Source organism: Andrographis paniculata, unplaced genomic scaffold (assembly GCF_009805555.1).
Source record: "Andrographis paniculata isolate CXL003 unplaced genomic scaffold, ASM980555v1 Contig36END, whole genome shotgun sequence".
NCBI classification, from domain to species: Eukaryota; Viridiplantae; Streptophyta; class Magnoliopsida; order Lamiales; family Acanthaceae; genus Andrographis; species Andrographis paniculata.
This window is the reverse complement of record NW_026137569.1, coordinates 2,624,689-2,645,598: the sequence shown is the minus strand read 5'-3', so window position 1 is coordinate 2,645,598 and position 20,910 is coordinate 2,624,689. Positions and strand designations below refer to the sequence as shown.

Here is a 20,910-nt window from a genome sequence, read left to right as displayed (position 1 = left end):
TATATATTTAAAATTTAATAATTTTGAATGAAAAAGTTAAATAAACGTACATTAAACTTTCTTATTGTTTTTTTAACTACCTAAATCAAAGTATTCTCGAAATATGAGTGTGTTTGTTTTGTGAGAATATTGAAAAAAAAAAATTATATGAAATATAAAAAATCGTTTAAAAAATATAAAAATAGTGAATATGTACCGTGCATTTGAAAAAATGTAATAATTTTTTTGAAAGAACAAAGTAATATTAATGCACCTTAATTATTAGATATATTTTACTTATATTATATGTTTAAGATATATTTGATTTTTTATATTTCATAGTTAAATAATAATTGATACTCTCTCTGTCCGCTCTAAAGCATTTACTTTTGTGTCATTAAATTTAATATTTAAAATATTTTTATATTTGTATAATGTTTTACACAAATATTATATTTATTTTTGTGTATTTATCTTTGAATATTAATTGTTCTATAAAAATATTGTACAAATAATAATAAAATGACAAAAATATTTATATTAATATCTTATAATATTATTATAATGACAATTAGTGAAAAAAATATAGAAATACAATTTTAATATAATAAAGTAAAAGATAAATTGAAAATATATATATAGCATTGGATTTAATTTCAAGGATATTGGATTAGCTCTACGTACGATACGACGACGTATGGTACGTCCATAAAAGCGAACAAGAATCGTTCCCAGACTTCTTTTGTTATTAATTCGCTCTGTAAAGTTTCGTAGGCGTGAATGTGTGGGTCAAACGGGACGATTTGGCCGGGCAATCTTTGCCGATAGTTGGTGGCGCCGACTGCAGCGTCCGGTTGGGAACTTCACCCCGAATTTAATCAATCGGTAGGGCGCAACGCTGCCGACGTAAGCTCGTTCAATTCCTCATTTGGATTGCATTTTTCCTGATCTAAGTGGTGAATGATTCTTTCTTGATTGGTCTGCGATTTTAGGGTTTTTTGATTATATGCTTATGGAACGGATATGATAATTGATTGCTTGGGTGTTTGTACGCTTTGAATGTTTCGAGTCTTATTCCGGTGAAAATGCGCAATTTCCTCTTTTTTAGATGCAGTTTTTCTTATTGTGGTTGAATTAGTATCACGAGATCCGATACGGTGGTGGTGTTATATCTTTCATTTTGTTGCAGTTCCTTTCAAAGTTTGTTGAATTCTGATTTCCATGCCGTGTCCTGATGTTTATAACGACTTGTTTCCATCTTTTTTCTTTTAGGGTTTTAGAAATCGTTAGTCCCTAGGTTGTTATTTTTCTGATCAATAGACATGCTTACTTGTTTCGATAGTCTTAGGAATGCATATATTTTTCTTTTTTCCTTTTCTGACTGGGAATTTATCCTTAATTTGGACACTAAACTTTATATAGGTGATTAGATAGTAGAAATGGCGGCTTCTGGAGATCCATGGGTGAGGGAGTACAATGAAGCTGTTAAACTTGCCGACGATATTAATAGCATGATTTCTGAAAGGAGTTCATTGCCTTCGACGGGCCCTGAAGCACAGAGACACACATCTGCCATTAGGAGGAAAATAACCATACTTGGAACCAGACTGGATAGCCTACAGTCTCTTTTGTCCAAGGTTCCTGGAAACCAATCCCTGTAAGTTAATTTTCAGTGAGTTATTTACAAATATGAAATGGTGGCTACGTTTCAACTTTTCTCCCCTAGGTATGTGTGTAAGATAGATATAAAAAGAAGGGTGTCTGCACATAGCACTATCCAGTGATTAATATTTGTACGGATATAACCTATAAGTGTATAATATGCTGAAAGCTTCCAATGAGCCCATGCCATGAGGTGATATTGTAATCATAGCAGCATCAGAGTTTCTTCTGCCCTGTTTTTGTGGTTGGTGCTCAATGGCAAGGAAAAGATGCGGCAGAAATGAAGTTGGGAATGAGAAAGGTGACTTCTAAGTGTGACATGGAATGGTGGAGACATCAAATTGAGATAGACATTGCTCTAACAATAAATTAAAGATTAGCTAATCTGATTATAACTTGTATAAAGGACTCAAAGCTAGTGTGTTTTAATATTTTTCATCCTCTGCTGGCAATGATGTAATGAAAGACATTTTTCCCTTGGTGACTTGCATCATGTTAACAGGTTACCTGATTGAAGAATGATCATAAGAAGCCTGCTAATGAACCCCATCCCTAATTCAGATCTTAGGACTAGTATGCTGCTTACCTCTTTAGTTTTATAATAATCAAGCATTACTCTCTAACAATTATCCTATGATTTAGTAGTTGATTTTAATCATTGCATTAAAGGTGCTCTTTATCTCCTATAAATTATGTTCTGTCACATTTTTGCGTCATCCACATTTGTTCTATATGAATTTATTCCAAGAATCTGTATTTATCTTTAAATGTTATTTGGCTTTACATGCTTTCTCACCCTCCTTTTATGCAGGAGTGAGAAAGAAATGAACAGGCGAAGAGACATGGCCAACAATTTAAGGTCAAAGGTAAACCAAATGGCATCCACACTAAACATGTCGAACTTTGCAAATAGAGACAGCCTACTGGGGCCTGAAATAAAGCCTGTAGATGCCATGAGCAGAGCAGCTGGTCTTGACAACCACGGAGTTGTTGGTCTTCAGAGACAAATCATGAAAGGTAGCATTTTTAATCTTGAAGTATATACTTCCCCTATAATCTATGATGCAATGTACTGGTAGTGATCTTTACGTGTGAACGTTATTGCAGAACAAGATGAGGGCCTTGAGAAACTGGAGGAGACGGTTGTAAGCACCAAACATATTGCATTGGCAGTGAATGAAGAGCTTGATCTCCATACGAGGCTCATTGTAAGTTTCTCGGTTTCGGTTTAATTGGTGCCTACTTAAATTAGAACTTGCAAGACTGTGTCTTCATGAGGTTCATGGTTTATATATAGGATAATCTGGATGAACATGTTGAGGTCACCAATTCCAGACTTCAGGTAACGGTTCTTTTTGTATATTGCCTCCTGTCTGATTATTGTTCCAATGGTGTATGTTGTTTTGAACTTTTGATACCATCTTTACAAAGAATTTCCATGAACCATATAGCATATGAATAATCATACCTCAGTATTGGCCTTAAATATTTCTCTACCTCTCAGCTACAGTAGCTAGGAAGTTAATAATTGTCTATTTTGTGAATTACTGTCAAGAAATTATATCAAAATTATAGCGGACTTGATGTGGCAGGCCTAACTTTGAGAGAGATTCAGTAATGACGATACTTAAGAGTGAGATTTTGCATTTCACTGTTTCAAAATTAATCGATATGATGCTGCTTTGGTGTAGTGTCTAGGGCAACCGTGAATTACTACTTAATCACTTCCATTTTCCTAGTTGATGTGTAATTTCAGATAATGATTTTGTACAATTCGACTTACATTCTCTCACTTGTTTTCCACCTGATGGCAACAGAGAGTGCAGAAGAGGCTTGGCATACTGAATAAACGGACAAAGGGTGGCTGCTCTTGCTTGTGCTTGATGCTATCTGTTATAGGGATTGTTGTGTTGATTGCTGTTATATACGTTCTGATCAAATATTTGTAATTTTATCGAGGGTGGAGTTCAAACTTTTCAATGCGTGTCTGTGTGTTGATATATATGATATATTTGAGGAAGAACAAGAAGTTTACGCGTTGGAATATCCCTTGAGATTTCGTTTTCTTCTGTTTCCCCGGGTCCTTGTATGTACATCAATACCACTTGATTGCTGTAAACCTTATGTGGAACTCTTTCAATTACATTTGAGTTGATAATATTTTTCATGCTATGAATATTGATGACTTTTTTGTTGATGAAGTAATATATACATATATATATATATATATATATAGTGCTTGCTTTATGCACCAGGTATGAGCCTAAAGATCTACAAGACTACTCGACAGAGCTTCGATGCTGCAAGCTTGCACTTTAGCAGACATTGCTCAGGTACGTTGGATTGCTAGGATCTCTTTCCATAAATGAGGGCTTAACTTGTTAAATTATTCGCCAATCATCATTTATATTAATGTTTATGTCATTTTTACGAAGTAGGTCTATATATGTTTGGCGTTTACTAGTCTCGGTAGCAGATTGCACACATGTCCTAGATATATTAAGATGATTAAGACAGCTTATCTTCGTGCAATGAATATCGAATGTATTATATTGAAATTTGATGAATCGATCAAATCTGAGTTTCTCAAGTTTTTGACTCTTTGAAGATGATGTGCAATAATATCAATGTAGTTTGACTATGCATATCTATGGTTGCCTTGCCATCAGTGATTTTATCTACTCAGCTTTCTTGCTGACTGAAATATATCACTTATACATGTATATAAATTATATGTATTGTCAATTTTTATTTTTAATTTTTTATGTTAAATTGTTTTCTATATGTGTTGTTCGATAAATCTGCTATTACGTCTAGCATATTCTTTTTGTCTGTTCATAAATTTTTATTTATAGAAATATATTTTTTAATTTATATATTTCAATCTTTACATTATGATACAATCAAAATTACACTTTTTACGAATGCAATTTATTTAAATTTTATTTCGACTCATCAACTTACCCCTAACATTCCTAGAATATTATAGCACAATAAATTAGTATATTAGTATTAACTAAAATTTGTATCTAGCTTCTGTAATCATACTTTTGGTGAATAAATAATTTATTTATTTAAATTTAACCATATTTTCCGGGACTATTTTAGCCCCATTTATATAGAATGGGATATTCATGAAATTTAGTATGGTAATTAGTGGTTAAAGATGACAACGGGCTCTAATAACTCAAAATAAATCAATGATTATATTTAATAAAATAATATGATGTACCTAAGTTGTTTGTAGGAAACACACAAATATTGAAAATTATCTAACGTAGAAAAGTCTGAACCCACACAGTATATATAATCTTGTAAAGTAGCATGCCTACTTTGATAAGAAACATTAGTAACAAGTAAAAACCAAGAAATGGTCATAGTTCCACACACACACACACATAGAGCTACAAGTAGACTAATATTGTAGTATATTTTTGGGATGATTTTAAATACAATGCAATATATATATATATATATTTATTTATATTGAGAGATGTGTTGGATAAGAAAAATCACTACGTAAAGTTACACTAGACGAACCATGTGTGGTAAGTGGGATCTGAAGGCATTGTCGACGGTTTGAATTAATGACCTCACGGTCACGAATCCACCCCTACACCACCAGACCATCCCTTACGGAATCATTATTATTGTTATTATTATTTTTTTTATAACGAAGGGAGCCCGCAGCCGCTACTGAAGGCGCACTTTGGGTAAACTCCGGCCGAACCTAGTAGTCTGGAAACTAGGCCCGATAAGACAAGTTACATTAGGCGAACATGTGTGGCATGCAAAACTTGGAGGTTTCGGGGATTCATGGTATTTTGTTTGCATAATATCAATATATTGCTAAATAAATTAATTATGTATAAATATTTATTTATTTTTGTTAACCATAGTTATAAGATAATTTGATCTTACAACATAAAAAATGCTGAGGCCTTTACCCGGAATTTAAAAACTCAATGCGGTAGAGTTACCGGTTTTCTTTTACGTCCTAGAATATATTGTTCATGACTAGCTGAGGATGCTATTCAAGGTTTACGTTGAGTGACTCAAAAAATACCTTTGGTTGAATTCACGACGCTACTCCACCGTATAAGCTTAACTCAAACATCAATAAGATCCGTCTCTAAATATCTACATGTCCTAACATCGCCTTTCACCATATCTCTTGCTCGTGAAATGATTTGGTACACTTCTTTGCAAAAACTTAGGCAAGAGAGGTTCCAATGATCTAACTCATATATCCATAGAACAAAATAATAGTGAACTTGGTGACTTGTATATATATTTAAATGATAGTTTAATGTAATATTTAAAAAATTAATAATGTATTTTTATTCAAAAACAAAAAATAACAAAAAAAATTGTAATGATGGCATGATAAAAAAAAGTTAAATATCCCTAAAAAAAAATATGTAGGATTATTTATTATAACAATATTAAATCTAATAGGTATTAATCAAAATCCTTCATGCCAAAACCAAATTCAAATAAAAGACACTTGTCTAGTTGGCTTGTGTTTGTGTTCATATTATATATGTGCATTGTAGTCCGATTTAATAATTTTGAGAAAAAATAATATATTTTTAGAGAGTAAGAAGATTATTTGCAATGTAGCCGGTCCATCACCAACGACACCCTCTTAGGATACAATCATTTGCCAACATAGCGTGGCGATCAGGAATGGAGTTTAAGCCTGCTAAAACATATTATCTTCTTCTACCCGAAGCCGCTCCAACTTTCCTGCAAAATTAAAGTTTTGGAGTAGAAGATTGATAATCAGTCACCATTAAAGATACAATTTAATTTAAAAATAATATAAAAAAATTGTTGTTTGGATATATATATATATATACATAATTACATATCACAATATTGATCCAACATGTTGCAGCTGTAATAAAATAGAGAAGGTTTTGTATAGTGTTGATGAATACAATGTCAGAATCAAGATTTTGAATGCAGTGCAAGAAATAGACACATAAGGACTAAACAAATAGTTAACTTGCCTGAATCACTTTCCTCCTCCTATTTATCTTATACTATTTATTTATTTTTCTTTATACATAAATTTAACCTTGACTTTGTACATTAATTCAATTTTTTTTTTCTTCTTTTGTGCACAAAATCTGCCTATAAATACTTGCCTAAATTTGCTCTTCTTCCCATCCCATCCCACAAACTAAAAAAAAAAAAAAAAAAAAAAAAGCTTAGAGATTTCATCAATGGCTTCCAAGAGTCTCGTCTTCCTCGGCCTTCTCGTCGCCATTGTTCTCGTCCTCTATTCTGATATGGCAGTCTCTGCAGCTCGTAGCGAGCCCGGTGTCGCAACTGAAACTAGTCAGCATTATTTATCTTCTTTGCCACTTTAATTTTATTTGCTACTTTCTTGATTGTTATTTGTGTGTTGGATTGAATTAATGGATTTTGGTTAATGAATTTTTGAAGAGGGAGATGTGAATGTCGATGGAGGGGGGCACCATTACTACCACCACCACCACCACCACCACTGCCACCACTGTGACGATGACAACAAGATGGATGATAAAAATGACGAGCGATTCGATGAAGTGAATAATAAAAATCACAATTAAATGCAAGGATATTGGTATGAAGCAAAAGCTTAGGTATCGACTGGTTTTCCATCCTATCATCCTCGATCATCCATCCCATCCATCTTCCATTGTTGTTTTCATCATGCTTGTCATTTGTTTGTTGAATAATAAATGGCCTTATTTGGCCTTGGTGTTGGCTTCTTGATTGTAATATACATATATATATATATATATGTATATGTTGTATTGTATTGTATCGCAAAATATCTCATCTGCGGAGATATATGATTATTAATTATTTACTTATGAATTGAAGGCCTTTATAGACTTGTTTTGTTATAACGATTAAACTTTGTTTCTGTTTTGTTGTGTTGTGATGTGATATATATATATATACATACAATACAATTAGTTTTAATCAGCACATAAAGATAGATAAATAGTGCATTGATTTAATTATTAATTGAAAATATACTGAAATTAATGATCGTATATTTAAAATTCGACATAGAATATAAGTATAAAACCTATTAATATATCAGTATATTTGTTCAGTAAATGAATTATATCGTGGTTGAGAATTTGTAAATATATATATATATATATATTAAATTGATTTTGATAAGTTGTGTTACACATGCATTCGTAATAGGTCTAAATTGGTAAATTCACTTAATTATATTTCACTTATATAAGAGGAGAATGATTAAATTAGTGTTGAAGAGTGGATGTGAAAGAGCCACAAGAGATAGATGCTCCAAGAATATTATCAAGATTTGATAGGATCGTCAAGAACACTTCCAAACATTCTTTGGTTTGTTTGATGGAAGTTCGAAATTGATTTAAAATAGGACGTCGAATTCAGTTTTTATTTAAATAGTATTTTGATATAATATTTTGAGATCGGGACAAGGTTTTCAACTGTATTGTTCTTCATTCTACCCATTTCCATCCTTGATTGAATTAAGGTTTTGTTTGGGAGAAATCTTTCCCATAATCTGCCTGCAAGAACAGTCGGATTTAATTTGTTTTGGCCAGTTCCTAATTTGTTCACCATTGGATCAATCAAAGTAATTATTGGTTAGATTATTCTTTATTCTGATCGTTTGGATCGTCTATCTATCCCGCAAGAACATCTTGATTTGGCATTCTTGCTTCTTTTTGATCCATAAGAATCTTTTTAGACTTTCTTGTTCACTATTTCTGATTACAGTGGAATTTTCTTTGATTCTATTTTGTTTGTTCTCTCAAGAAGGGAGATTCTACTTCTATATATATATTTATATATATATATATAATATCACTACTCTTAATTTATTGGATCTTTCATGTCATTGTTGCATCTTTATTTATATATGAATTGATCTTTGAGTGATGTGGTGTTGAAATTAGAGTTGATAAATATAGGTACGGTTCAAAAATTCGATCTAAATTTAATACAAAAAAATTGTGCTTGAATTTTGGATTTCTTTTGGCTCAACACTCTAATCAACTAGGCAGTGCCTGGCTAGCCCTAATTTATTGGAATTAATATTAATATTTATATATATATATATATTTATTAATAAAATAATAACACAAATTAAGGTATGAGTTGATAGTAAAGTTGTTATGTTATATATATATATTTATAAGAAAATACAAGGGAAAGTCAATTCTCCTTTATATATGTTATTTTCTTACCTGGATCACTCAAAACACAAACTCCTGGGACAGAAAAGAAGTAGAGCCATAATGATATCCATGCCACAAATTCTCAATTCTCAGACACACCACACCCATGGCCATGGATGAAGTTTTCACATATACGTAGAAAAACCTTAAAGCCATGAGCAAACAGTCCGGCCGACAGAAAGACAAGGCAACTGTGATTCAGTTGCCGGAAAGGGAGCTACAAGAGATCCGCAAATCGTGATGAAGAAGGCTTCATAAGAAAAAGGATCGGACAAGAAGGTCATATGATCATTTTCTACAAGGCATTTTCCATGCAAGATTATCAATGACGACGACCCTGCAGCATCCATCACCAAAGATTTCCCGTCACGGTTACATACCTAGTTTATAATTATATCATAAAAATTGGTACGACGCAAGGTCATTGGTTCATACCATGGTGGCTTACAAATTTTATTTTATTTTATGTTGATGTTTATGAGTTACTCTCCCTCCGTCAGACGGACACAGAGAGTATTAGTTACATCGAGGTCCAAACCAATGACCTAACGGTCAAGAATATATTCCCACAATATTAGGTTATCCCTTATGGAACCATTCATTTACGTGTAGTTATTATATTATATCATGTGATAGTCAGTCTTGTATTGTATGAGATGTGTCACTTATGTGTTATCTTTGTATTATGTAACTATTAATTTGTTTTATATTATTATGCTAATTTTTGTATATCAATACAGTAATTGCAATTGCAGCCGATTAATTTTGATATATCTAAAAAATGTGATGGTTCAATAACTGAATCGTTTGTGGTCAAAAAATTGTATGTATATATATATATATATATATATATTTTAAATTGACTTTCGTTAAGCTGTGTTACATATGCATGCGTCCATTTTAATAAAATGGTGGGGGCATTATTATTTGTTGGTTTTTTGCTCCTCCTAATAGGGCTAAATTGGTAAATTTCATTTATTTCGACCTATATAATTGGAGAACGATTAAATTAGCGATAAGAGTCGATGTGAGAGAGCCAAAAGAGATGCTACAAGAATAAGAAATTTCGAGGGGAGTCAATTCGATTGAAGGGTCACATCGTTGATCGAATGTTTAGTTATATTTAAGTTATTTTAATTCAATATCTAAAGAAGTCAATTGAGACAGGTTCAGGTTCAGGTTCACCCTGAGTTGATGACAACCCATCACCAGTTCATTCCATTTTGGGAGATGGATAGTTGTTTGATCAAAGAATAAGAAAGCACTATTTTCTTTCCTCTTCTTGTACATGCATCGATCTATTAATGGCTGATAGATAGATACATGGTCGGTAATCAAAGCGAGATGGGTAATAGATATGGCCATCATCATCACCATCATCTCATGTTCCAATTTCAAATAGAAACAACTATGAAGAGTTACCAAACTAGGGAAATAGTAGGAGACATCCCAAACCAAAAAATAAAAATCAAGAAATGACGTATGTATTCTACAACATTTATGGTCGATCCTCAAAACACAGGTATATAAGTTTGAATGGAACCAATTTTGTACACGCACCTGATCATCCCTGTCAATCAAGAATCACCATTTTACATGAGCCATAAAAGAGTAGTTTAGCCGCCACATCGGAACACCACCTAACCGTTGAGCCAACCTGATGAGCCTTGGTGGGGATATGGCCGGGGGCCCGGAGCCGAAGGAAAACCACCATGTTGCATAGGTGGGGGGTGTGGGTGAAGCATCCCAGTCGGGTCAAGCACAGGCGGTCTAGCACCCATAGGCGGATGATTCACCTCCTCCAACCCTAGACGCGAGGCATAGCGCTGCATTGCTGATGTATTACTATTCATCCCTCCATAGGTAGTGTCGAAAGCTGGGCGTACTTGTCCCTGTGGGGGCAGAAAACCCTGTCCAGGGTAGGATGGAGGAGGAGGAAGTGGACGGATTCCTTGTTGATTCCAAGAATTCGGATCTCTGCCATACTTGGCGATTTCCTCTGATATGTGTGACGGCAGTCTATGATGAGGCGGCAGATTGGTAGCTCTCTCTTCAGGTGCCATCCAACGTTCGGCTGATGCCCTTAAACCATACTCGGGCCTGGGACTTGGGGCATACGAGTGCTCAAATGATGCCCTTAAATCATAGTCTGGCATCGGGCTTGGGGCATAAGGGTGTCGACTGGCTAGAGTTGGAAAGGGTTCGTCGCCATTCAAGCTGTACATCCTCGGCCTTGGCATGCTGTCCATTCCCTTATTTCCATCATATACATTTTGGGGCCGACGCTGCTGATATGTAGAAAAGTTCCTTTGATCAACCGATGGCAGACGCCCATCTCTCCAGGAATGCACTTGTGATGGTTTGTCACCAACTTTGGGTGATCGTGTCTCAACTGAGCCGAGACGGGGCACCTTTGGTGAGAGGTGTTGGGTCATAGACCGTCTTGCGCGGAAATTGTCTTCAGGAAAATTATCATTTGACCTTCTTCTCCTTTTTCTTTTGCCACCAGACTTGGAACCTTCTTCAGCACGATTCGCAAATCTCTTATCCCTTGTAGCTCCATTGCTGGCATGTGGTGAAGCTTCGGAGTGAATCACAGTTGCCTTGTCTTTTTGTCTGTGGGTATCAGGCTGGACTGTTTGTTCATTCATTTCAGGTTTCTCAAGATGTAAATCTTCACCCATGGGTGTGTCGAGATTTTCACATTCCTGAGAAGAATTTGTGGCCTGAATTTCATTATGACTCTGCTTCTTTTCTGCCCCGGGAAAATGTCCATACCGTTTAGCAATAGCCTTGTGTTTGGGTGTCCAGTCAGGCCGACTCCACAGATAAAGTACCGGTGCACTAACATTCCAATCCTCAATTTGTTTGTCATTGACATCAACAGATCCAGGTAGATAAAAGGACTGCAAAACAACAATGAGAAAGCTTAATTTACAGACTAGCAGAGAAAGAAATATGCTCGGCATAACATGAGAGACCAACGAAACTTGCAACAAGCACCAACTTACCTTGCCAACAAACATCTGATCATCCTCCCAAATCAGATCATAAGGAGATTCTTTTTCGTCTAATCTAAAAAGTAGAAACCAAATGTAAGTTAGTTAATTCTCTTGTGTGTATTATATGTGCCCATTAGTTCTCTGTTAGGAAAATTACCTCTGGGTTTCCCGGGGAACAATGAGGATTATAAGCTTGGGTTTGAACTCGAGAGCTTTATTGACAAATTTATTGGCAAGGGCAGCATTAACTCCAAAGGGCGGGTTCAACCCCATAATCTGCCAAAAGAAAGCAAATATATTATTGTAACTAACTAGTTCGAATGTATAAAAAATAAGTGAGGAAGAGAATAGAGATTCTGACCAACTGGGATCCATTTGGCAACTCATTTGGTCTTACTCCCATCCAATCTCTACGCTCAAAACAAAAATCATTCTGAACAAAATACAAACAGATCAAAAACAGAATAATATAGAACCACCAATTCAAAAGTTCATGTGCCAAAGACGTTGATCACCCTAAAAACATGAAGCATGGATGTGACTTTTGTTTCCATAGGCATACACATCCACCCAACTGATACCCAAAGTGAACATGGAGCTAAGTAAAATGTATTTGGTAAAATTCTAAATAATACACTTCATACATGAGCACCAATCACCGTAACAATTCTCCCTTCACCCTAAATCACTATGTAGGTAATCATTCATCCAACCCTAGGTATTGCTTTGTTTGTAAGGGAACTGAGCGTGTGACATTAACAAATTGTTGATAGCCAATTAAATCCTAGGAGGAAAAATGAACCTAAAATGAAAACATTGATGAAGCCTTGAAAGAAGGGGGGAAATCTACTAATAGAAAGTGTCCCAAGGCAGGTAAGGCATTACAAGAATCCACTCAAAAAAAAGATATAAGATCATAGTAAGACATACCATATGTAGATTAATGAAAGAACAATTAGCAGATTATTGCCATAACATACATATGGGTTGTAATTTATGATGACATAGTACATATGAAAAAAGTAAATGAATGATGCTGACAACAGGTTCACCTTTGCTTGTAGGATATCATAATTTTTGAATGAACACTTTTTTCCCGTCTGATCAACCTTTTTCTTCACAAGGCAGCTGAAATCATTTGATCCGCAACAAAAATCAACCACCTGCTCACAGAAACCAACAAATATTAGACAAATGAAATAAAATAAACTACATATTATTCTTGAAAGAAAAAAGAAAAATAAAAATGCAGTAATGGCCAATTAAAATCACAACAGAACAGTGTTACGTTTTAATCATGTGCGATTTCAGTGATTTATTCATAAGAAGTATATACATAATTGTAATCTAGTTGTATATATCAGCTAGTTCCTGACTGGGTAGAGGTAGCATTTAGATCAACCAAAAATAGTGTAAAGTTACATTTTTATCCAAAGATGTATGAAAAAAGAAAATGAATCTCCCCCAGTGCTTAGGTATCACATCCAATTGTTGAGATGTTCATCACCATGGACTTGCCAGAAATGACGATAGCAAAGAAACGAAAAATATGTATTTTCTTTGTAGAGTGATTATGTATCATGTCCGACAAACCACATATATTTAGTACAAGTAACTCCACACTGTAAGATAGAGAAAACCACTGACATATGCATCTTAACCGAGAATTTGTTGATACATAGTGTGCCCCACATGAATAACAAGATGCAAAACTAGGCATATATTGATGTCCTGTGATTCAGTGTGACATTTCAAAGCAATAATAGGGTTTTGTCATGACTGCAACAAATTTAAAAATTGTGCGTCCTTTTTTGTGACCACTGATAGCAGAGGACAAATCTCCATTTTCCGACAAACAAAAGAGCCCAATTTGCTGATTTCACCAGGTATCATTGTAATATTGGGTATCTAGGGACTTGAAATAGTCATTAATAGAAGAATTAGCCCCTCGCTGCACAAAATAAATTATAATCTAGCTTATAGGATCACTTCAAGCCAAAATCCACCCACTTGTCATAGGTATATGGAAACTCCTATTCCCTTAATTAATTGATGCAATACTAAAGTGTTGGATAACTAAAGAAGATGTAACTGGATTAGGGACAATAATTCAAATCATGTTGACAACAAACAGTAATTAAAAGATACAATGGTGTGGAGAACATATAAAGTCATATCAGAATAAACTAAAACGAGGAATGGAGTATTACCATGTCATTATCTTGAATGTACCAGTGGAGTATATCAACTATCTGCAGGAGAAGACATCATAGCCATAAAGAAAAGGAAGGTGTCAATGTTAAATATTACTCCCTCCATCCCAAACCATTCGTTATCATCTCTAATTTGGAATGTTCCAAAATGTTTGCACTTTTTCTTTATTAATAAACAGTTTTTTCCTTTTTACCCTTCTAAATACAAATTATAAAACCATTTCAAACAAAAAGGACAAAATGGTAAAAAAGCTATCAAAATGACACCACCTAAAAAACTGCACCAAAAGTAAAACATGCAAAAGTAATGAGATGGAGGGGGTAGAAGACAGTGAAAACAAGTCAAGGACACCAAAAAAAGAAAAGATTAATTATGAATACAAAATTCTCTTTTTATCTGTCGGTAGTGTGGTCATCAAAAGCAATTCAACAAAAGGATATGGGTCTTGATGGTTAACATAAGAAAATATGAAATTGCTGATTTAAAAAAAAAAAAGGTTATCTATGGAGGTTTTAGGCAACTAGATTGCATAGTTAAAGCTCATTTCACAAAAGAAGTCAACTATTTCATTTTCATAATATTCCATTTCTAGTCATTTACGATAACCATCATTGCCAAACTCTGCAATCTGTAAACAGTAGATAAATTCTACCAATTTTTTCAACTATCAGACTGTATTGAATCATTCTAGACACAACACAAGTAAAGGCATTACATCTCTAAACAGTAGATAAAAGACAAATCTGGATATAAAACTCATGCAATAGGGTTTTCAAAAAAAAACCAAAGTACCTTTGTAATTAACTGATAACTAAATCAAATAAGAAAATGTGGAAGGAATGACTCAAGATGTTTGTCAAAGAGATAAGAAAGGATACAATAATATTAGACAGAACAATAACATCATGTATTTTCAAAGGACAAAGTAATTAAGGAGCATATCACTATATCCCCTAACATATTTAGTTTCTAAATATGTATTCAAAATTTATTAGCCACAAAATAATGTTCTCAGAATTTATTGACAATTGCTAGTTGGCATAGGCAATGGATCCTCTAAATACAAATAGTAAGCGGCAATAGACATCAACTAACCTCTTTAAGTTTACCCATTTTGGTGAAATGGCGACCGAAAGATGTATAGCGCATGCCATACAGAAACGGTGCAAGATATACCTTGAACTTTTCCTGCATAATAAAATACCTAATTAATACTTCCACACTAATCACATTATTAGAATAACCATAAAGCACTCAAAAAATGCCAAAATGTTTCATTTGCTTCCATGAGAAAATTTTGGCTTCATCAAAAAACATTTAGTGATGGTTTTGGCGCAGAGCCAACACCATACACCCCATAAAGTTACAGTATACAGGAGAGGAGAATACCTGCACTGGCACAAAATGAAATTATGCTCACACAAATAAACGATAGATCAAACTAAGAACTAAAACCTCCTCATAAAAATGGATATCTATTAATATTCTAATAAACTATTGCTTCCTCATAAAACAACCAAGTAGTTCCTGCTGAAAAGATATGTATTGAAGTTATACTCCCTTCATCCACAACCAAGTAGGTTTAACTGAGGAAGTGTTCAAAACACATGTGAAGTTATTGGAAGATATTTATTGAGGATGTGTTTAAAACACAAGTTACCATAGTGGGTTGTCCAGAATCAACATATTGTTTAACTACATGATCAGTCTTTTAACGTCTTACAAGATATTGGAGGTAATGCTCATCCTTTTTTATGGGAGTTCTTTATTTTATGTCAACCCAAAACAGCATTGGAACTTGTAAATGTATTTTATCTTATTACAAAGGGAATATGATTATAAGTTCTTTATTTTATATATTATAAGTAAAACAGAAATTATTCAGTGATTATGAATGAAACCAAAGAGAGAAATTTAAAATGCCAATACTAGCCTTCCATTTCATCAGTTGGCCAAGGAGATCTTTGCCACAGACTGCTTTAGCATCCTCAACATTACCACCCTCATCCAATTTTTTCAATGCCGTTCGCACTGCCTGCAGTTGAATCAGTATCAATTCCATTAAAGTAAAATCACCTTCAACCTAAAAAAAATACATACCTGAATGGTACCCTCCACCTTCCCCATCGTAATATTGTCTGCATAAAATCTTGAATATTGGGAATGTGTGGATGGTGGTTTGTGCTTTTCTTTAACTTGTTCTAAGGTTATTGAGGATGAAGCATCTTTCATCAAAGCCAATATCCTGAATTAAAAGAAACATAAAAAAATTAAGATATACAAAAAAGGCCACAATGAATTTGCTCTAGGAAAACTGATGAATTGTAGCATCATACAAATGTGCAGAAAGAGATTAGCCAGAAACTAGGAAAAGCGATCACCTTTTCTGCGAATCAGCATCTAGAGTCACAGAAGTATTTACCCTCAGTGCATTAGGTTTGACAGTCTGAGTTCTCTGCTGGTCATCACGACTGGTTTCTTCAGTGCTCGATTTTTCAGGTTCAGAATCCATATCAAAAAATGCTGCATATAACCTATCACCTAAACATGGTTTCCCCAAATGATCTGCTGTTTCTTTGGACTTACCAACAGAATTCCTGTTGGTAGTTGCTTTGACCTTCTTTGAGGGTTCCAGCTCATGCAACTTCTTTATTATTTTCCTGGAGAAATCGCCTTGCTTTGAACTGGAAGACAAGTTGACAGCTGATTTTTCTGGGATTCTCTTGCCAGCATTATCATCAGAAGTGAAAACTCTTCCCTTTATCAGATCCTGCCGTTTTCTAGATTGTAATGATAAACTTTTCTTTTGATCATTCTTTGGTCCTGGAAATTTTATATGGTCTCTAACAGGTGTGGCAATTTCTGGATCAATTTCATGATTTCTGACAACAAAAAGAAATCAGGCAAAAGAAGAGACGTGGGAACTCTGATAAAAATAGATCAAACTAGAATTGAGGGACTCACGGGCAATAGATTAATATACGATTAGGAATTAGTCCATCCCATGCTCTTTGTAAAATTTCTCCTTCCTCATCTACATCCTCTTCAAATGCAATTTCCCTGCCATATATCCAACACTTTTAAGTTATGAAGATGTCTTCAAAACACGGAATAAAAACGAGAAAGAAAGAATTCAAAGAACCTTGGCAAACATTTTCTATGGTATGCTCGGGGACAACGCCGACAAACAGCAAATTGCAAGTCATGATTTGACCTCACCTCCAACTCCTTGCATACATGACACTTGTGTGCAGGACAGGCAAATGTTTCCCCAGCAGCAATCTTTTTCAGGTGTTCTGCTGCTGCGGCTCTGTCATCAGGATGGAGAAGATTTGCTACACAGGAAGGATGATAGAAGTACCCACATGCTCCATTAGCACAACAGAAGACCTAATATCGTAGACCAAATGAGATGTAGCACAGAATGTACAAGCCACAAGGTACCCATAATGGTACAACTTTGGAAAAAGAAAAATGTTAGCCAACAGTAACTTCAGCCTAGATTATCATGGATCAAATGTAGTTCAACTACAAAACAGGTTCTGTAAAACATTAATAAGTCAATTCTCAAATCCCCCCAGAAAAACAATGTGAGCCCATGTTTTCAGAAGGATCACAGACCTCAGCACCAGAAGACTTATCAGAAGATCCCAGTTCTCCACAAGCAAAGCATTGGTGTTTCTTATACTCGCAATTCTTACAAAAATAGGGAAGGCTCCTCATTGCCTGAGATCAAATCATAAAAACCACAGTGAGGAATTAACCCTACATTGTAGCAGCAAAGTAGACAGCTGAGATAAAAAGCATACTTCTAGTTCTTCTGCATCAAACCCCAAAGATTCACAATTAGATTCCTCACCATCTTCAACTGTTGCATGGAATGATCTCATGCACGGGCCTTCACATCTAACAGCATATCAAAAGTTTTCAACACACAATATAAGAGATGGGAGCATAAAAGCTGTATGGATGCATGAGCACTAGACCAGTTACCACATGCTAGGAAATTAAACAATCATTGTATACTGTAATTTGACTGTTCTATTAAACAGCAGAAGTAAATGAAGACCTTTTCATACTCACCAACCACAACTCCAAAAAGACAAAACGGAAAATACAACATTATTAATACTATTGAGCATGACCATTCTTAATTGAGACAGCACAGTTTATCTTATCACAATCAGTTCTAGATTTAGTTGTATCAATGTGTGGGCCCCAAAGCAATTTTTCTTGCTGTTCTTGATTGCCTCTGTTTCCTTAGAGTTTCCTCGCAACTCTTTTGCTGGATCTTCAGTGTCATAAGGTAATTTAGCAATATTTGTTGCAAGTAGTAATTTATTGGGTTGAATCATGGCATTTGCCTTTGTGGTGTGATAGGGGTGTGCAATCTTAGTTGCTGAAGGGAGGGATAAATTTCAACAACGCTATAGATAAAGGGTGTGTTTACTTGGAGTGATTAGGTTGGGTAGAATCACTTATTTACTTTAGCGGAGTAAAGCCCAATACTAATACCAAATTGAAGGATAATTAATCCTTTCTAGATGGATGAAATTAATTTATCCAAGTATATTTGTGCCAAAAATCTATTTTATCTTTTATTTAATAGACAAAGTAAACATAACATTAATTAATTTCATGATTATATAGTCCATTAAAACAATCCTAAGGATTATAATTTCATTCTAGAAAGTAATCACACCCAAAGGGATTAAGGGAATGGAATCTTTTTTATTCATGTATTTGGTATCACCTATCATTTATTCCTCAAACAGTTAAATTCTAAAGTGACTATGTTGGGAACAGCACACCTAGGAATTAAACCTGTAATTTTTAAGAGGCATATCGTACGAAGTGAAAAAAATAATAAAATAAAATAGAATGTGTAGATGCATAGGTATCAAGATAAACTTACAAGTATATATGACCGCCATTATCACATATTGCACAAACAGAGTCAAAACAATCATCATCATCAGATCCATCATCATCACTTCCATTGAGCTTGAGATATTCCTCGAAACCTTCGTCCCCATTGGCATCATCAACTATAAAAGGGGGGTTTATATCCTGATACCAAAACATTAAAACTTAATACTATTTTCAGTGAGGATTGCAGGCTCATTAAGCACATTTTCTGCAACTGGATTCTACAATACCATACATCAGAGAGGGGGAGAGATAGAGAATAACCTCGCTAATAATTTTCCGCTTCCTTGGTTGATTTAGAAAAGCACTCAAAAGCTGTTCAAAAAGGAAGATAGAGTTAATGCAAAGAAAAAGCAATATAGTGATTAGTTCTACATATTAAACAATGGTATTTACAAAGTCCCCTGCATTCTCTTTCAACTCCTCAATTACATATCGTAATGAAGAAGATGAAGTAGGATACTACAAGCAATCTAAATTATCGCACTAGGAACCTTAAACCTCTTGTTGTGTTAATACCCTCCAAAGGGAATGCTATAAACTACAAACCTTTGAGTTAGCCAATGCTTCATCCCTCTTAACAGCTTCATTAATTAAATGCATGTTATCTGCAAGATCATCCTCACAAGGCCTTCTCTCGAACATGCTACAAACATTCAAAGTTAGAAATAACAATAATAAAACAAAGATATTTAAGCATAGACAGCCTCTAACGGTAATAATACCTAAAAGTCTTGTTAAGATAATCCCACAAAACCTTTTCTGATTGCTGGGGATTCCGTCTTGCAAAGTATAAGAAATGTAGAGTGATCCGAATTGTTCTTATTATGTCTTGAAAAGCATTCCTTGGTTTCAGAAGCTTGATCCAGTGGCCCTCTGTGGATAACACAGATATCTCCGGCCTTCCATGTGAAAGCTCAAACTTCCAAGCAACAACCTCTTTGTATATTTTAAGAAGACCATTATCAGTTTTCCCAGACAAAAAAAATGTTCGTCGCTTCTTTTCATTTTGAACCCCACTTCCATCCCAATCAATTGGTAATCTGGAGAATGAAACTGCCGCTCCATTGTCGGATAGAAATTCATACTCTGACACATTTTTTGGTACCATTTCACCTTCATCATCTGAAGAAGCCATGTCTTCTTCCTCAGATTCCCTGGTCAATACCAAAACCCTGAACCATTCAAAATTAACAAGATTGAATATCCATGGCGTCAAACACGGGGTATTCCATTATAAATTAACCAACTTTGCAGCAAGAGTGAGACGATTCACGAATAGAAAACCATTATCTATACCCTTAACTGCCTTAATCTATAGGGTTCAGGGTGGGAACTTACCCCTCGTTTCCGCAACTACGAAACCCACTGATATATCAAGAACCCTCGTACCCGTGATTCAAACTCGGTATATTCCTAATTGCAGCAAACATTGTTAAATTAACTTATTCGCTGAACAGTAGGTAAAAGGATTACGGATGAATTCTAAGAAACAGAGGTACTCAAGAATAAATGATAAACCCTAGGTTTCTGAGGTTGGCACCTGCACCCAAATTCGCACAAGAGGGATAAAATGGCTTTGGGCGCCCGCACGTTTATATAATAAGGAGCATGGAGCTCTTGGTACTACGCTGGAATCTGGGTAAAGATTCAGTGATGCACCATACTTTCGAAGCGTCGTCGTCAGGACTTCTTCACCGCCTTTCGGTCATATTGGAATTAGTTTAAAATGTGTTTGGTTTAATTTTTTAAATTTACAATTTTTTCTGTATTTTTTAATAAAAAATATAGAATTATTTTTTAAATATATTATTTGTTTGTTTTTTTTTTTTTTTTTTTTTTTTTTTTGTATATTATGCTTCCTCCGTCCCTTAGAAAAAAAAAATATA

General features: G+C 34.6%; 3 protein-coding genes across 10 annotated transcripts; 2 read left to right on the top strand and 1 right to left on the bottom strand.

Moving 5' to 3' along the window:
- Positions 1-706: 706 nt before the first annotated feature.
- On the top strand, positions 707-3,813 carry LOC127249895 (syntaxin-52-like). Of its 4 annotated transcripts, none has more exons than XM_051272950.1 (6): positions 707-864; positions 1,402-1,636; positions 2,453-2,658; positions 2,749-2,849; positions 2,939-2,983; positions 3,459-3,813. In XM_051272950.1, the coding sequence occupies exons 2-6, from the start codon at positions 1,419-1,421 to the stop codon at positions 3,588-3,590; spliced, it is 702 nt and encodes a 233-aa protein (XP_051128907.1). In that variant the 5' UTR covers positions 707-864; positions 1,402-1,418; the 3' UTR covers positions 3,591-3,813. The 4 variants fall into 4 exon arrangements, with proteins under 4 accessions (XP_051128907.1, XP_051128906.1, XP_051128910.1 ...); XM_051272949.1 differs by having other exon boundaries at positions 719-885; XM_051272953.1 differs by lacking the exon at positions 3,459-3,813 and adding an exon at positions 3,234-3,254 and having other exon boundaries at positions 719-885.
- Positions 3,814-6,812: 2,999 nt separating this feature from the next.
- LOC127249825 (NEDD8-specific protease 1-like) lies at positions 6,813-7,544 on the top strand. The gene is made up of 2 exons (XM_051272840.1): positions 6,813-6,987; positions 7,096-7,544. The coding sequence occupies exons 1-2, from the start codon at positions 6,873-6,875 to the stop codon at positions 7,239-7,241; spliced, it is 261 nt and encodes an 86-aa protein (XP_051128797.1). The 5' UTR covers positions 6,813-6,872; the 3' UTR covers positions 7,242-7,544.
- A 2,767-nt stretch (positions 7,545-10,311) lies between these two features.
- LOC127249453 (protein ENHANCED DOWNY MILDEW 2) lies at positions 10,312-20,722 on the bottom strand. Of its 5 annotated transcripts, none has more exons than XM_051272225.1 (20): positions 20,565-20,722; positions 20,363-20,437; positions 19,747-20,196; positions 19,571-19,667; positions 19,286-19,336; positions 19,008-19,162; positions 17,902-17,998; positions 17,714-17,818; positions 17,235-17,482; positions 17,057-17,152; positions 16,474-16,974; positions 16,193-16,337; positions 16,026-16,127; positions 15,188-15,280; positions 14,089-14,130; positions 12,931-13,041; positions 12,240-12,311; positions 12,036-12,154; positions 11,888-11,951; positions 10,312-11,782 (listed from the first exon to the last, which is right to left on the bottom strand). In XM_051272225.1, the coding sequence occupies exons 3-20, from the start codon at positions 20,157-20,159 to the stop codon at positions 10,517-10,519; spliced, it is 3,777 nt and encodes a 1,258-aa protein (XP_051128182.1). In that variant the 5' UTR covers positions 20,160-20,196; positions 20,363-20,437; positions 20,565-20,722; the 3' UTR covers positions 10,312-10,516. The 5 variants fall into 5 exon arrangements, with proteins under 5 accessions (XP_051128182.1, XP_051128185.1, XP_051128181.1 ...); XM_051272228.1 differs by having other exon boundaries at positions 19,747-20,178; XM_051272224.1 differs by having other exon boundaries at positions 20,363-20,722.
- Positions 20,723-20,910: the final 188 nt, after the last annotated feature.

Excerpts from the sequence above, each read along its gene's own strand:
- LOC127249895 (XM_051272950.1), top strand. The coding sequence starts at position 1,419 with ATGGCGGCTTCTGGAGATCCATGGGTGAGGGAGTACAATGAAGCTGTT. Across the intron at positions 1,637-2,452 it reads GTTCCTGGAAACCAATCCCT|GAGTGAGAAAGAAATGAACA; the intron begins GTAAGTTAATTT and ends CCTTTTATGCAG. Across the intron at positions 2,850-2,938 it reads ATCTCCATACGAGGCTCATT|GATAATCTGGATGAACATGT; the intron begins GTAAGTTTCTCG and ends GTTTATATATAG.
- LOC127249825 (XM_051272840.1), top strand. The coding sequence starts at position 6,873 with ATGGCTTCCAAGAGTCTCGTCTTCCTCGGCCTTCTCGTCGCCATTGTT. Across the intron at positions 6,988-7,095 it reads CGGTGTCGCAACTGAAACTA|AGGGAGATGTGAATGTCGAT; the intron begins GTCAGCATTATT and ends GAATTTTTGAAG.
- LOC127249453 (XM_051272224.1), bottom strand. The coding sequence starts at position 20,159 with ATGGCTTCTTCAGATGATGAAGGTGAAATGGTACCAAAAAATGTGTCA. Across the intron at positions 19,668-19,746 it reads TATCTTAACAAGACTTTTAG|CATGTTCGAGAGAAGGCCTT; the intron begins GTATTATTACCG and ends GAATGTTTGTAG. Across the intron at positions 13,042-14,088 it reads ACATTCAAGATAATGACATG|GTGGTTGATTTTTGTTGCGG; the intron begins GTAATACTCCAT and ends TTCTGTGAGCAG.